This window comes from Dendrobium catenatum, unplaced genomic scaffold (genome assembly GCF_001605985.2).
Source record: "Dendrobium catenatum unplaced genomic scaffold, ASM160598v2 fragScaff_scaffold_659, whole genome shotgun sequence".
Lineage (NCBI taxonomy): Eukaryota > Viridiplantae > Streptophyta > Magnoliopsida > Asparagales > Orchidaceae > Dendrobium > Dendrobium catenatum.
The window spans coordinates 598665-611896 of NW_021319121.1; the positions used below are offsets into that span (position 1 = coordinate 598665).

Consider the following 13232-nt stretch of genomic DNA (forward strand, 5'->3'; position numbering starts at 1 on the left):
GCACAGGGTCTTAAGTTGTGGTCCGGCGGATGTAAGAGCCAAAAGTGGTGGTCCGGCGGAGCAACGGCATCAGGCGGTGGTCCGACTGAGGTGAGGGCCTCAAGTGGTGGTCCGGCGAAGCAACGACGTCAGGCAGTGGTCCGGCGGAGGTGAGGGCCTCAAGTGGTGGTCCAGAAGAGCAACGACGTCAGGCGGTGGTCCGGCGGAGGTAAGGGCCTCAAGTGGTGGTTCGGCGAAGGTGAGGGCCTCGGTGGTGGTCCGGCAAAGGTAAGGGCCTCAAGTGGTGGTTCGGCAGAGTAACGGCGTCAGGCGGTGGTCCGGTGGAGGTGAGGGCCTCAAGTGGTGGTCCGGTGGAGCAACGACGTCAGGCGGTGGTCCGGCGGAGGCGAGGGCCTTAGGTGGTGGTCTGGCGAAAGTCTGGCGGTGGTCGAGGAGGAGCTTCTTCCTTCTCTTCTCTTCTTATCTTCTTGCTTTGGTCCCCTTTCAAGAGAAATGAGGGGTCTATTTATAGATTTTTTGGAGTGGCATGGCCCATAAATAGGTGAGAGATCAAGGGTAAATGGGGAGTGGTTGGATGGACAGCCGATATTGAATCCCTTGATCATGCACCGTTTGTCGGACATTTGAAGGCCTTAATGATGTCGGAATTCGGTGATCTCAGGCTCCTTTGATTTGTCTTGTCGAGCCGCTCGATTCGACTATAAGCACGTCATGTTTGAAAACTCTTTGGTAACCCAAATTGTTGTTTGAACCTTCCAACAGTGCTTCAGGTCCTTGATTTGTACTCATTTGGGCTCAGATTGAGTCGAATTTGGTGTCATTGGGTTCGTATTTTCGAGACGCTCGGTTCAACTGTAAGTTTGCTGAAATCGGAGGTTGGATGGTTCCAATTTTAGTTTTGGAAGTTTCCAACTTGATTTTGCATCCAGATTCGTGCCCGGCCAAGATAATTTTTTTAGGACGTATCACATATATAACATAAATTTTAGAATAAATTCAAAGGCTTTGAAATCTAATACAAAATAGAGAATTTTTTTTGGTGATATTTGAACTAATTATGATAAATTCACACACACGTTATATATGCAAGCTCCAAATACAAAGCTTTTTAGTTAGCAACCAAAACTCCCAACCAAAAGATCAAAATGAGCTGCATCGTAAAATATGAGAAATTATTACATGCAATCACCAGATGTCGTCCGCAGGCAAATCAGGACGAGTCACATTATTATTTTGTTGTGTATTAATGTATATCGAGTGACTTGACACATTCTGATTAGCCTCTGGATGATCCAGTGACCGTAATAATCTTCGGTAAAATAGAGAATAACATGGTTTTTTTTTCATAACTTTTTATGTTAATTGTACATTGTAAAACCCAATAAAAACTGTCCTTGTATAGCAGCTTAAAGCTTTTGGATTGCATGCCATCCTAATTTGTTTGATGGAGACCCTTAATTTGTACCATTTCATGAATCACAAGAGAGACCCTTATCCCATTTTGGCTTAAAATTCGAATAAAGCCAATGACCAACCAACCTTCATGCCTGATAAATTCCCAAAAGCTCTTAGTAGTTTTTTTTAGGAACAATATGATTGAGTTTAATTTTAGTTATTATTTTTAAATAATGTTTTTAATCTAAAAGAAAATTGGCTAAAATTTTTTAATATTCTTTTTTTTATTCCTCGCCTTTTTTAAGAAAAAAATATCAAGTGATATTTGTGTGGCAAAAGAAATTTATGATTAAGACTACATATTCATTCATGTTTTTATATAAACTAAAATTTTAGTGATAAATATAATAATCATTTTAAAAAATAATTATATCAGAAAATTATGACTAAAATATGATTTCTACTTTCTAAAAATATTTTTTTAAAATAGAAACAAATTAAATAGGTCAGTATAGTTGAGCTATTTTTTATTAGAATAGCTTTAAAATTGACATACAATAATTTTTATAACATTTATTTTCTTGTTTATATTTAAATATCTAAATATATATTTTTACAAATTTTTTTCAAAACAAAATCATGTAATTTTATATAATTTAAATATACTAATAATATTATTTTTTATTTTTCAAGTTTATTTTAATCAGTATTTATAATAAACATATTTTTTCTTAATTTTTATTTTAAGTAGCTTATGATTGCAATTTGAAGTTTTATTAATGGTACCATGCAGAGGTGGTTGCTGATTTTAATAAGAGGAAAAAGAATAAGAAAATAGCCATTAAATTTAATGAATTTGAAAATATTTCCCATTATTGCGAATATTTCAATCTTCAAACTTTCAAAGACAACCGCGTTTGGAAAAACTGCAGAAGTACTCACTTTGGTCAGCTTAAATCTAATCAATTTGATTCCAACCATTTAATAAACATGTCATAAAGATTGACCTGAGCTCAACCCGTTATTAGCTTGAATGACATGAATCTAATCCGTTAACTTGTTTTGGTTAAAAAAATTATGACTTATTTACTATAAAATTTAAGATATTTGATAAAAAAATAAGGATATTATTAACACAAGTAATAAAAAATTTAAGGAATAAAATATATTAAACTAGTCATTTTGGTGCTAAATGCACGTTTGCTAGTCAACCCGAATCTGACCCATTTAATAAATAGGTCGAAAAATCCAACTGAATTCGATCTGTTTGTTAAACTGGTCAATCTAAATTTGGATTCTTTAAGTCAGATTCAAGGCATGTTGGCAGGCCGGGGGTCATTTGTTGACACCCCTACAAAATTAGAGATATTTTTAAAATATATTATTTTAATTTGAATTAGCTTAAATATATGAACTATTCTATTCTCTCTCTCTCTCTCTCTCTCTCTCTCTCTCTCGCGCGCGCGCGGGGGTCAGGTTCATGGCAGGTTGGTAGGTCGAATCCTGCCAAGGGGCGCTGCTACCTTGGACTCACGTTATATCTACGAAGCATACGACGATCAAGGATATGAATAAATATGAGCCGCTATTGACCCATTTTCTTGTATTGACGGTCAAGCCAAATCCCCCCCTCCCCCCGGTCATAGACTTTTTTTCTCATAGATTTACGAGCAAAAAATAAAAAAAATGGTGCCCCATATTTCTCTATAATTTTCTATGTATGCGTGGGCATTCGTCAATTTATTCTCTATATAAACAGTATTCAAACGCAACTGAACTGAACTTGAGAAAATTTTGGCATTGAGGGCAGTACAAATTAGTTAGGGCAATTCATCTCATTGACTTGATGATCTTATATTATATACATGAATGCCTTCTAAGTAGTTTATTCAAACCTTTACAAAGAAAGAAAGCAAGTCATGCAAGTTTATGGTTAAGTACTTAGCAACTTGCCAACTTTGTTAAGTGTGATGATGCATCCTTGCTTTTGGATATTACAAAAAAAAAAAAAACTTAGATCAAAAGCGCGTAGAAATATAAAGATAGTGCAATCATCAAATGTTAGTCCTCTAATTTTTTTTTTCTAAATGATTAAAAAAAGTCTCCCACTATATAAAAGTATAAATTTAACATCTTTACTCTTTAAATTAGGGTATCAATATTTAACACAACCTAAAATTCGACTTGGACCCAACTCTAAAACTTACATGTTTGGGTCAACATGTTTAATATACGAGTCGAGTTCGGGTTCGGAAAGTCGATATGTTTTAAAAATCGGGTCGGGGTCAGGGTGACCCGGTTGACCCATTTAGAAAACCCTAGGCTCATGCGTGAGACGTGGTTTCTGCATGCCGTCTTCTGTCAGGTCGAGGCGGCAGCTTCTCCAACCCTTAAAGCTTCGGGTTCCGCGACTTCCGGCGTCCTTCCTCTATCATTTGCTAGGCCGAGGCACCAGCTTGTCCGGCCGTCTCTATCGTTTGTGGTCTTCCCTATGCCCGCACAAAGCCCCTCCATGAAGACTGCGATGTCCGCACTTCGCAAGCTCGTCCACGGTTCGTGGGTCGGGTCCGATCAATTCGTAACCCGTGCGGGTTGGGTCAGGGTTGGATTTCCTGACCCGTTTGCAAAAAATGGGTCGGGTTAAGGTCAATCCGTTTAGATCCAGGAAGGGGCAGAACTAGCCTTAATTTTTAGGGAGGGGCAAACTTATAAGTAATTGTTGGTGTTGCCTCGAATGTGGCTCGACCATTCACTACAAAAAAAAAGGTTCAATAGCTACAAAAAAAAGCTAAAAAAAGAAAATGGTCGATAATGATATCTTTTAGCTACCGAAATTAACTAAGCCCTCTAAACAAAATAATTAGGAAACTCGATATTCGGGGGGGAGGGGGCGGTCAAAGGGGGCAGCGCCCCTTGGCGGACTTCGACCCGCCCGGTCAGGCATATAATAAAGATTTTTTTTTAATAGGGACTTGTTTTTTTTTTTTTTTTTTTTTTTTTGGGGGGGGGATGCATTTTGACACCCCTACTTTAAATAATGAATTTTTGCTAGATTATTTAGGCCTTTATTTAAAAAATAAAGAAACTAAAATGAGACTTCTAAGTAGTTGTAGGCCTTTTTGATCATTTGTAAGGAGTTATGAGATCAATTTGATCCTAATCTCAATGTGTTAATTAGATTACCCAGATATTACAATTCTTAACTAATGTTAATCCTTATAATTAGTTTATAATTATAACCCTAAACCAAAGGCCACAAAACACTGAAAGTGCAAAGAGTGCAGAGCTTCATTCCTAATTCAGTAGTCCACAATGACAATCTTATGATCATTTAATTATTCATCACTCTCTTTTCATTCCTTCAATATTAATAACTTATTTAGTAACTCAGATTATAACTATAGATCTTATGCTTATGGAGAAGCATCTAAAAATTATTAAAGAAGGTGGCATTTTTTGGCTATTCTATGAGATTAATTTTTTTAATATTTCTGTGAGATATTTTCTTTTTATTTAGATTTGAAAAAAAAAACTTACATAATTATATATAGCATACAAAATTTATGCTTAATTTTTATTATAATTAAGTATGTTATAAGAACATTAGGCCAATAGATTAGAGATGCACCAAAAAAATTTAGGACTTAATATAAAAGAATATCAATATATTTTAATAAGATTTTTTTTTTCTTTAATGAGAGCTATTTGGTGGCTTGAGCTTGTGACCCAAATGGTCTATCAGAGCTTTAGGTTTGGGTCGAGGGCTCGACCTAATAGTTTGGCTTTATTTCACTTCTATTGTTTTGAGTTTGTTTGAATTTTATGCCAATAAGTTAGAGAGAAATCATTGATCAATTATTTGGATTGATTAGAAAAAGTGGTAATTGTTGACCTGGTCGCATCGAGTAGCAGGATCTGGCTGGCGGTCATGGATGGAAGACAGAAACTTCAACTAGTTGAGTTCGGCGAGAACAGTGGTCGAGATCGGGAGAGATGTCAGCCTGTAAGAGGTAAGTCACAAAGCTAACTTTTTTCCTGTTCGGTTCTGAGAGAGCGTGAGCGTGCGAATGGGGGTTGCCTTTGGTTTTTAGATAGACTTGCGGGAATTTGTCGTGGGGTAAAAGTTAAGAGGGCGTACTCCACTTAGCTCGCCCAATAATACAGGATGAAAACTAGAATTCTACATTGATACAAATAGCTTTTTTTTTTCAAAAAAAAAAATATTTATATTGAAAGTATCTAGAATATGCAACTTAAATATGAAGCAAATTAAGCAATAATATTACACCTAAACGTCATTCTCTCAATCCAAATTTCCATATGGCTACAAAGTGATTTTGAGCTGGATGCATGAAACTACCAATGACTTGAAGAAAAAAACGTTCATTACATGACCTTAAAGTCTCTTTGGAAAGCAAAATCTTCACTAATATATTTTGATTATTGACTAATTAGAAAATGACTAAGCAACTATACAGTTCTATAGAATCAGAACTTCAATGCAAAGGGAAGAAAAAATTTATCCTGAACTTCATAAATCCTTTTTATTGCTCCAATTAATCGATAATGTCTTTTATAAAACTATCTTTAGATATAGTTTGACATAAATCAATAAGTTACAGTATTTGTTTCTTTTAAGTACTTTTCGTTAACAGTAAAGCAAATACATTTATTTTGAACCGTATTATGCTCCTAAAGGTCAGCTCTATTCCAAGCATTGTGGATTGAGGTTTCGTTTGGGACAGCTTTTAGCTGCTTCTTAAAGAAGCTTTTTAGTATAAATTTTTTAATATTTGTACTAAAAAATTACTTTAAGAAGCAGCAAGAAAGTCATCCCAAACAAAGCCTGAATGTCATGACATTTCTGTAAAATAAATGTTGTGTAATTTTCTATTTACTTTGCTTGGATTTCTCCATGAAAATTAGCTCGAACAATTTTTTTTTTATTATAGATCATTTGTTCAAATTTAAGTATGTGCCACATAGGCATCATTATCAAATGATTTTGGGACTATTGGATTTATGTTATTGAGTTGCTCAATTTGATTATAAACATATAAGATTTAGATATGATTTGATGCATCAATTAATATAGCGACTTTATTAAATATTGTTCATTCTGACTTATGTCAGATCATCTTTGATCTCATTAGATTCTTCTTTTAGAGACAATCAGTTTGATTATTATTTAATTGAAATTAGAATTCGGCTTATCATAAATTTAATTCAAGAAGTTTCTAAAAATACATCGAAATTCATGCTGATCAAGTAAAATTTTTTTAGACTTATCAATCACAAAAACTAAATAAATAAATTTGAAGGTGATTTCGAAAAATTCTCTAGAATAAAATTCACTTCTCAATTTATGAATATAATTTCAGAAAATTTTATTAATCATTACTCATTCTTTATATCAAATAAATATTTAAACATTACATTACAAATGAATTTAATTATTTTGAAAAAAGTGCAATGTTAATTGTTCTTTGTGAAACAATCAAGATCAAGAGTTGGCCTCATGTGCATAAGAAATTATTACATGCGATTACCAGAACATTCAGAGACGAATCAAAATGTGTCATGTTATCTGTTACACATCAGAACACAGTACTGATACACAATAAAAAAAATGACATTACGCATCCTGATTTTACCTCCAGATAGTATTCGGTGACTGCACGTAATAATTTCACCATATGCATGCATTACTTTCTAAAAAAGACATAAATAAAAATCATACTTTATGCTCTCAAGTTTCAATTTTCAAATATTATTTTTATACATAAATCCAAATAACTCTCATATATTATCAGATTATTATATATATGCATACAATAAATGTGTGAACATTCAACTAAAATAATTACATATAGCCTTTTAATTGTATCATTCATGCATATCTGAACCTAATAAAATTTTCATCGAAAATACAACAAATATTTCTTTTTTCTGATCATGAGAGCACGAAGCACAAATTTATTAGTTGTTAGAAGGAAGACAAAGCCTCTTTATCACTCACCTATTACACTATTTGCAAAGAGGGCCAATGTTCACATATATGCATGAGAAAAAGAACATATAAATACTTAGCTAAATTTTTTTCATCTACGTATATAAACAAATTTGTTCTATTTTTCCAAAGAGATTCCTTGGCTTGCAATTTTCACACTTGGCCATGCTTCAAGTGTGAACCCTATGACAAGGGAGAAAAACTATAGAAAGAAAACAGTTAGAAAAAAGAAGATAAAATATTTATGTTTGTTTGGGACGACTTTCTTACTAATTCTTAGAGCAAGTTTTTAGTAAAAAAATTAAAATTTTTATATTAAAAGCTGGTTTAAGAAGAAGCAATAAGAACGTCGTTCCAAAAGAAGCCTAAGGCGTCATTTGGGACGGCTTTCTTACTGCTTATTAAAGTATCTTTTTAGTATAACAATTCAATATTTGTACTAAAAAGCCGCTTTAAGAAGAGTGGGAAAGCGGTCTCAAATGAAGCCTAATTAGTCTCCTAAGAGTACATTCCCTTAAAGAATTTTCTTGTATGAAGGATGCAGATAATTTCCCCTCTCCCCTCTACTTTAAGAACAAAGGAAAGAGAGAAAAAGAATGGCTTTTTTCTTTTTTCGGGTTGATTTACAATACAGGGAAGACTTGGACGCGTCCGCGCTTGCAAAGTAAGCAAAGGAAACAAGCAGCGGATGATGTGGCGTTTTCTCCGATCCCACTTCGCACGTGTGGAGCCCCCTCTGACACGTGTGTCCCTTCACTCGCATTCTTCTTCAAGTCCATCTCCTTTCCCCCTCTTGTTTATAAAGGAAGGTGGTGCGCCCTGTTTCCACTGCTCTTCTCTCTTCATTGCTCCTTCTCTACCTCTCTTTTGCTTTGTTGTTGATATTTGAAGAAGAGGAGTAGAGAAGAATGGGAAGGCAGCCTTGTTGTGATAAGGTTGGGCTGAAGAAGGGGCCTTGGACGACAGAGGAAGACAAGAAGCTCATCAGCTTTATCCTCAACAATGGCCAATGCTGCTGGAGAGCTGTGCCTAAGCTTGCAGGTCCTCCAAGCTTTGAATCACTCTGGTTCCTCTATTGCTTGAAGAGCTTTCTGGTTAATTTTCTCTTAGAAATGTTGGATTCCATAAGTAAAGAAGTTTTCCTTTTATGATGTGAATTTTGCATGTTTGCTAATTTTGGAGAAAGTGAGAGGCAAAGATTTATTTATTTATTTATTGTAGTTATGTGGAGAAGGGGAAGTGGAGAAATTAATCTTTTTACTTTCATGTTTTTTTATGGTATATTCTGATTAAAATTATGTAAATATTGGGCAATGGCTCCTTCTTTCCTCTCCCTATTCTACCTGCTGATATTTTTCTTGATTCAGCTTCTTCAGAGGAGGATAAGGTGGCTTCATCTGTCTCAGCTTTTAAATTTTTCAATAAAAATGACTTTTTTTAGACTTTCTCTTAGACTTAATTTGTCTATGAATTGACTTTCAGCAGTAGTAGATCATATTTGAACATCTTGTTCGACTTGTAGAATGTATTATCATCTTTCAGAACATGTTGCAGGCTTGCTAAGGTGCGGAAAAAGTTGCAGACTGAGATGGACAAACTATCTCCGTCCTGATTTGAAGAGAGGATTGCTCTCAGAATCCGAGGAGAAGCTGGTCATTGATCTCCATTCCCAACTTGGAAACAGGTCCCTCTCCTCCCCCATTATATTTCTCTTCCAATTACTAATCCGTTTCTCTTCACATCAAGCTGAGACTTCTTCATCTCTTTCAGGTGGTCAAAAATTGCTGCAAACCTCCCTGGAAGAACAGATAATGAGATCAAGAATCACTGGAACACGCATATAAAAAAGAAGCTAAGAAAGATGGGAATTGACCCTCTCACACACAAGCCCCTCGCTTCTGAAGAACAATTATCTCATCAATCTGAACACCATGAGGCCCCCTCCGCCTACTCCGACTTATCAACTGCGGCCAATCTCCATTGCCCACTCGACGGCCCGGAGACTTTCTGCACTGATGAAGTTCCTCTCATGGAGCCTCATGAGATCATTGTACCCTGCACTCCCTCCGCCACTCCATGCTCATCATCTTCTCGATCATCATCCTCAACAACTAAAAGAACAACATGGTCGTCGTCATCATCATCATCGTCCAATTCTTCAGTAAAAGCTGAGGAGATACAAATTCCATCCATGGAGTGGCCAGAATCAGTATCTTTCTGGGGAATGGATGATTTTATGGGATGGGACTTTATTTCTCATGATGGAGAAGGAAAGCTGAGCTCTACTGATCTTTTCAACCAGAATCAAGAGCAATGGAAGTTTGAACTATTTTGATTGCGTTACTTCTTCCTTTATTTTCTCCTTTTTCTTTTCTCCTTGCTGGTTTGTCTATCATTGTGGCAAAGATAGGTAGAAGAAATAAGTCTTACAGAGTGATTAGTCACTTTCTGTATGTTCATAATAGGAAGGTTTAATAAGTGAGAAAGAAGTTTCTTTGAATTGTTGATGTAATTTCCTCTACTGCTCAAATAGTCAAATGTATAGAGAAGTTTATTAATTCTGTATCAAAAGTCAATTTGGGAAAAATTATTCTGTGCTAGCGCCGAATGTCATCCAGAGATCAATCATAATGCGTCATGTCACCCCTTCGCTCGGTACCGTTTACGTGGATGCATCTTATTCGTCTCCAGACATAGAGCTGCATCCGGCCTCTGCACAGAACAATTTATCGGAATTTGGAGGCTAATCAATGTCAATTCTAAAGACGATTTGGCTGGTTTTATTCATTTGATCGAGGCTTTGTGTTTATCGATTTGTGAAAATATGTGATGGGATTTGATTGGTAATGTTTGGTGTACTCTCAATTTGTTGGAAAGATAATGTATTTGATGTATGCAATATCTGAATATTTCAGTAAGATACATATAGATTCCTCTTTTTATATCAAAATTATAATTTTTTTCCAATAAAGTTAAAAGTTTGTTGGCTAATTACTTTCAATTATGTGTGATTATCTCCTAATATAAAACGAGAGTAAAGAGGAGGATTGGAATAAAGTAAAGCTAAATACTTATTCATTTCAGGTCTTCAGAAATAATTTTAAACTAATTCACTGATTAGGGGTGTCAATTTCTAACCCGACCTGAAACCTGACCTGGACCCGACCCAGAAAAATCCGGATTCGGGTTGACCCGTTTAGCAAACGGGTCGGGTTCGGGTTCAAATTTTTGACCTGTTTTAAAAACGGTCAGACTCGGGTTGACATGAGAACCCAAAATCAAACCGACACTGACCCGAAAGTCTACTCCAACCCGGTTTCCGCCCACACTCGCGACGTCGCCAGGCTCCAGTCGTTGCGCTCGCACGGTGACGCGGTCTCGCACTTGCATGCGAACTCCGCGGTCCACCCATTGTCGCACAGTGCGCACGACTCAGCCGGTCAGCCGGTAAGCCCGCGCCTCGAACTCGCGCAGTCGCGGCGTCGCGTCTTCGCTCCGTCGCGCGATCCCGCCTCCTGCGGACTCCGTCCGCACACGCAGTCCCGCTGAGGCGCGGACCCTGTCCGCACTCGCATCATTGCGCGGTCCGCGGACTCCGCCTTATGTCACACGGGTCGGGTCGGGTCAACCCGTCAACAAGCCCGGGTCGAGTCCGAGTTGAAATGTCCAACCCGTTTGCAAGAACGAGTCGGGTTCGGGTTGACCCGTTTAGATCCGGGTCAAGTCGGGTTTGATCTGAACCCGACCCGTCGACGCAAATTGACACCCCTATCACTGATTATTCAATAGTTGCTTTTCTTACTGAAAGGAGTAGATTTGGCATAGAATGCAAGCTTAATCTAATGTACATTACGCCTTTTGTGATAATTGAATGAGAAAAAAAATTTAGTTTTTTTGTATATTGAGGCTATTACAGCACATAAGTGAAGTTTATGATGTGCTCTATATATCATTTTTAAGAAAGTAGGTTAAAAATATATATAACGAAGTAGAAAATGAGAAAAATACGAGTTATTTTTATGATCCTTCTACTACCAGGAAAGAGTAAGACAACACTGAGATTGTCCCTTAAACACGTTTGAAAAATCTTATCATAGGAGTGAATTATGTGAAACTCTTTATGTAAGAGAAATTAAACTCTTAAACATCGAGGCGTCTTTTGGTGTAATGGATGAAATTTTATTAAGAAACTCTATAGTTAAGCATGTTCATCCCAGAGAAATTCTGAGATGGGTGACATCCTAGAAAATTACACTAATAAGACAAAACCGTGAAGCCCTTAGGCTAAAGCGAACAATATATATCTTGATAGTTAAGAGTTTGGGCTATTACATGTGAGACCTCGTTCCTTTGCTGTAGCTGTAGCTGCTGGAAAAAGTGATTTTTTTCCCAGGATCGTCCGGGACGATTTTAGATCGTCCAGGCCGATCTGCACTGTAGAAAATATCGGCCTGCAGATAGTTCTGGGAGTCGTCCAGGACGATCGATTTTGGTCTGATCGTCCCGGGACGATGTAGCGATCGGCCGGGCCGATCCCACTAATGATATAAGGAAATGAGCTCGTTTTGAGGAGAGAGAAAACATTTTATAAAATCAGATATTTTGAGGAGAGAGAAAGGGCGGAAAAGCAAAGGAAGAAGTCTGATTTCGGGGCCCGCGGAGCAATTTTCGTCGTTCGTTGCTGTTGGATATTTTGTTTGTCTCGCTGTAAGGATTCCGAACCCTACTTCTGTTTTCAAAGATTTTGAGATTTTGCGAAATGGTGCTCAGATTTGTGTTTTTGTAAGTGATTTTCGTACCCGGTTTGGTACTGGCAAAGATTTCACCGCGTAACTTTTGGTATGTTGTAGACGTGATTATTCTGCACGTTTTGATTATTTTCTGGCAGATTTCGTCCGGTTCGTTTTGGTTCTGCGGAGTTTTATTTTGACTGCAATTTATTATGATGTCCGAACTGGTTTGAGCAGTAGGAGAATAGTCTTATAATGTTGCTGTGCACGTTCTGTATTAATTTGGTGAATTGTAATTTTTGGAGATTTTTGTGTAAATTTGACAGACTGCCGTTACTCTGCCCGATTTTCGTACGATTTCTGATTTGATTGAAATTGATAGATTGAATTGATATGTGCATGACTATTGATATGATCGTTTTAGATTTCTTTATTATTGATTATTGCATCGATTATTGCATTGAACTGATTGATACTGAAAGACAAGTGGGAACATGGTTGAACGTTGGTTGGAGATAGACTTGACCTGTACAGGATGGTGGGCCGACGGGCTTTCCTTTAAATCATAGACCATAGATCATCGATATAACGATTGGGAGTTATAAGGAGTTTTATATGCCGACGGGCGGCCGACGGGCAAAAGAGTGACGACTCTTCTTGATAGAACCAACGTGCGGATATCTACAACAGCAATACGGATTCTACAACAGCACTATTGATAATAGCCAGTTAATCTGGTTGATGTCTACAACAGCACTATTGATAATAGCCAGTTAATCTGGTTGATGTCTACAACAGCACTATTGATAATAGCCAGTTAATCTGGTTGATGTCTACAACAGCACTATTGATAATAGCCAGTTAACCTGGTTGATGTCTACAACAGCACTATTGATAATAGCCAGTTAATCTGGTTGATGTCTACAACAGCACTATTGATAATAGCCAGTTAATCTGGTTGATGTCTACAACAGCACTATTGATAATAGCCAGTTAATCTGGTTGATGTCTACAACAGCACTATTGATAATAGCTAGTGTTTGTGCTTGTCGAGTAAGACCATTGTATGGAATTGCATGTGCATAGTACGGATTTCC

The 13232-nt window shown here is 36.9% G+C and overlaps 1 protein-coding gene across 1 annotated transcript; it reads left to right on the forward strand.

Moving 5' to 3' along the window:
* Nucleotides 1-8245: 8245 nt before the first annotated feature.
* Nucleotides 8246-10253, forward strand: LOC110094774 (transcription factor MYB20-like). Its single transcript, XM_020820102.2, has 3 exons — nucleotides 8246-8446; nucleotides 8960-9089; nucleotides 9176-10253. The coding sequence occupies exons 1-3, from the start codon at nucleotides 8314-8316 to the stop codon at nucleotides 9738-9740; spliced, it is 828 nt and encodes a 275-aa protein (XP_020675761.1). The 5' UTR covers nucleotides 8246-8313; the 3' UTR covers nucleotides 9741-10253.
* Nucleotides 10254-13232: the final 2979 nt, after the last annotated feature.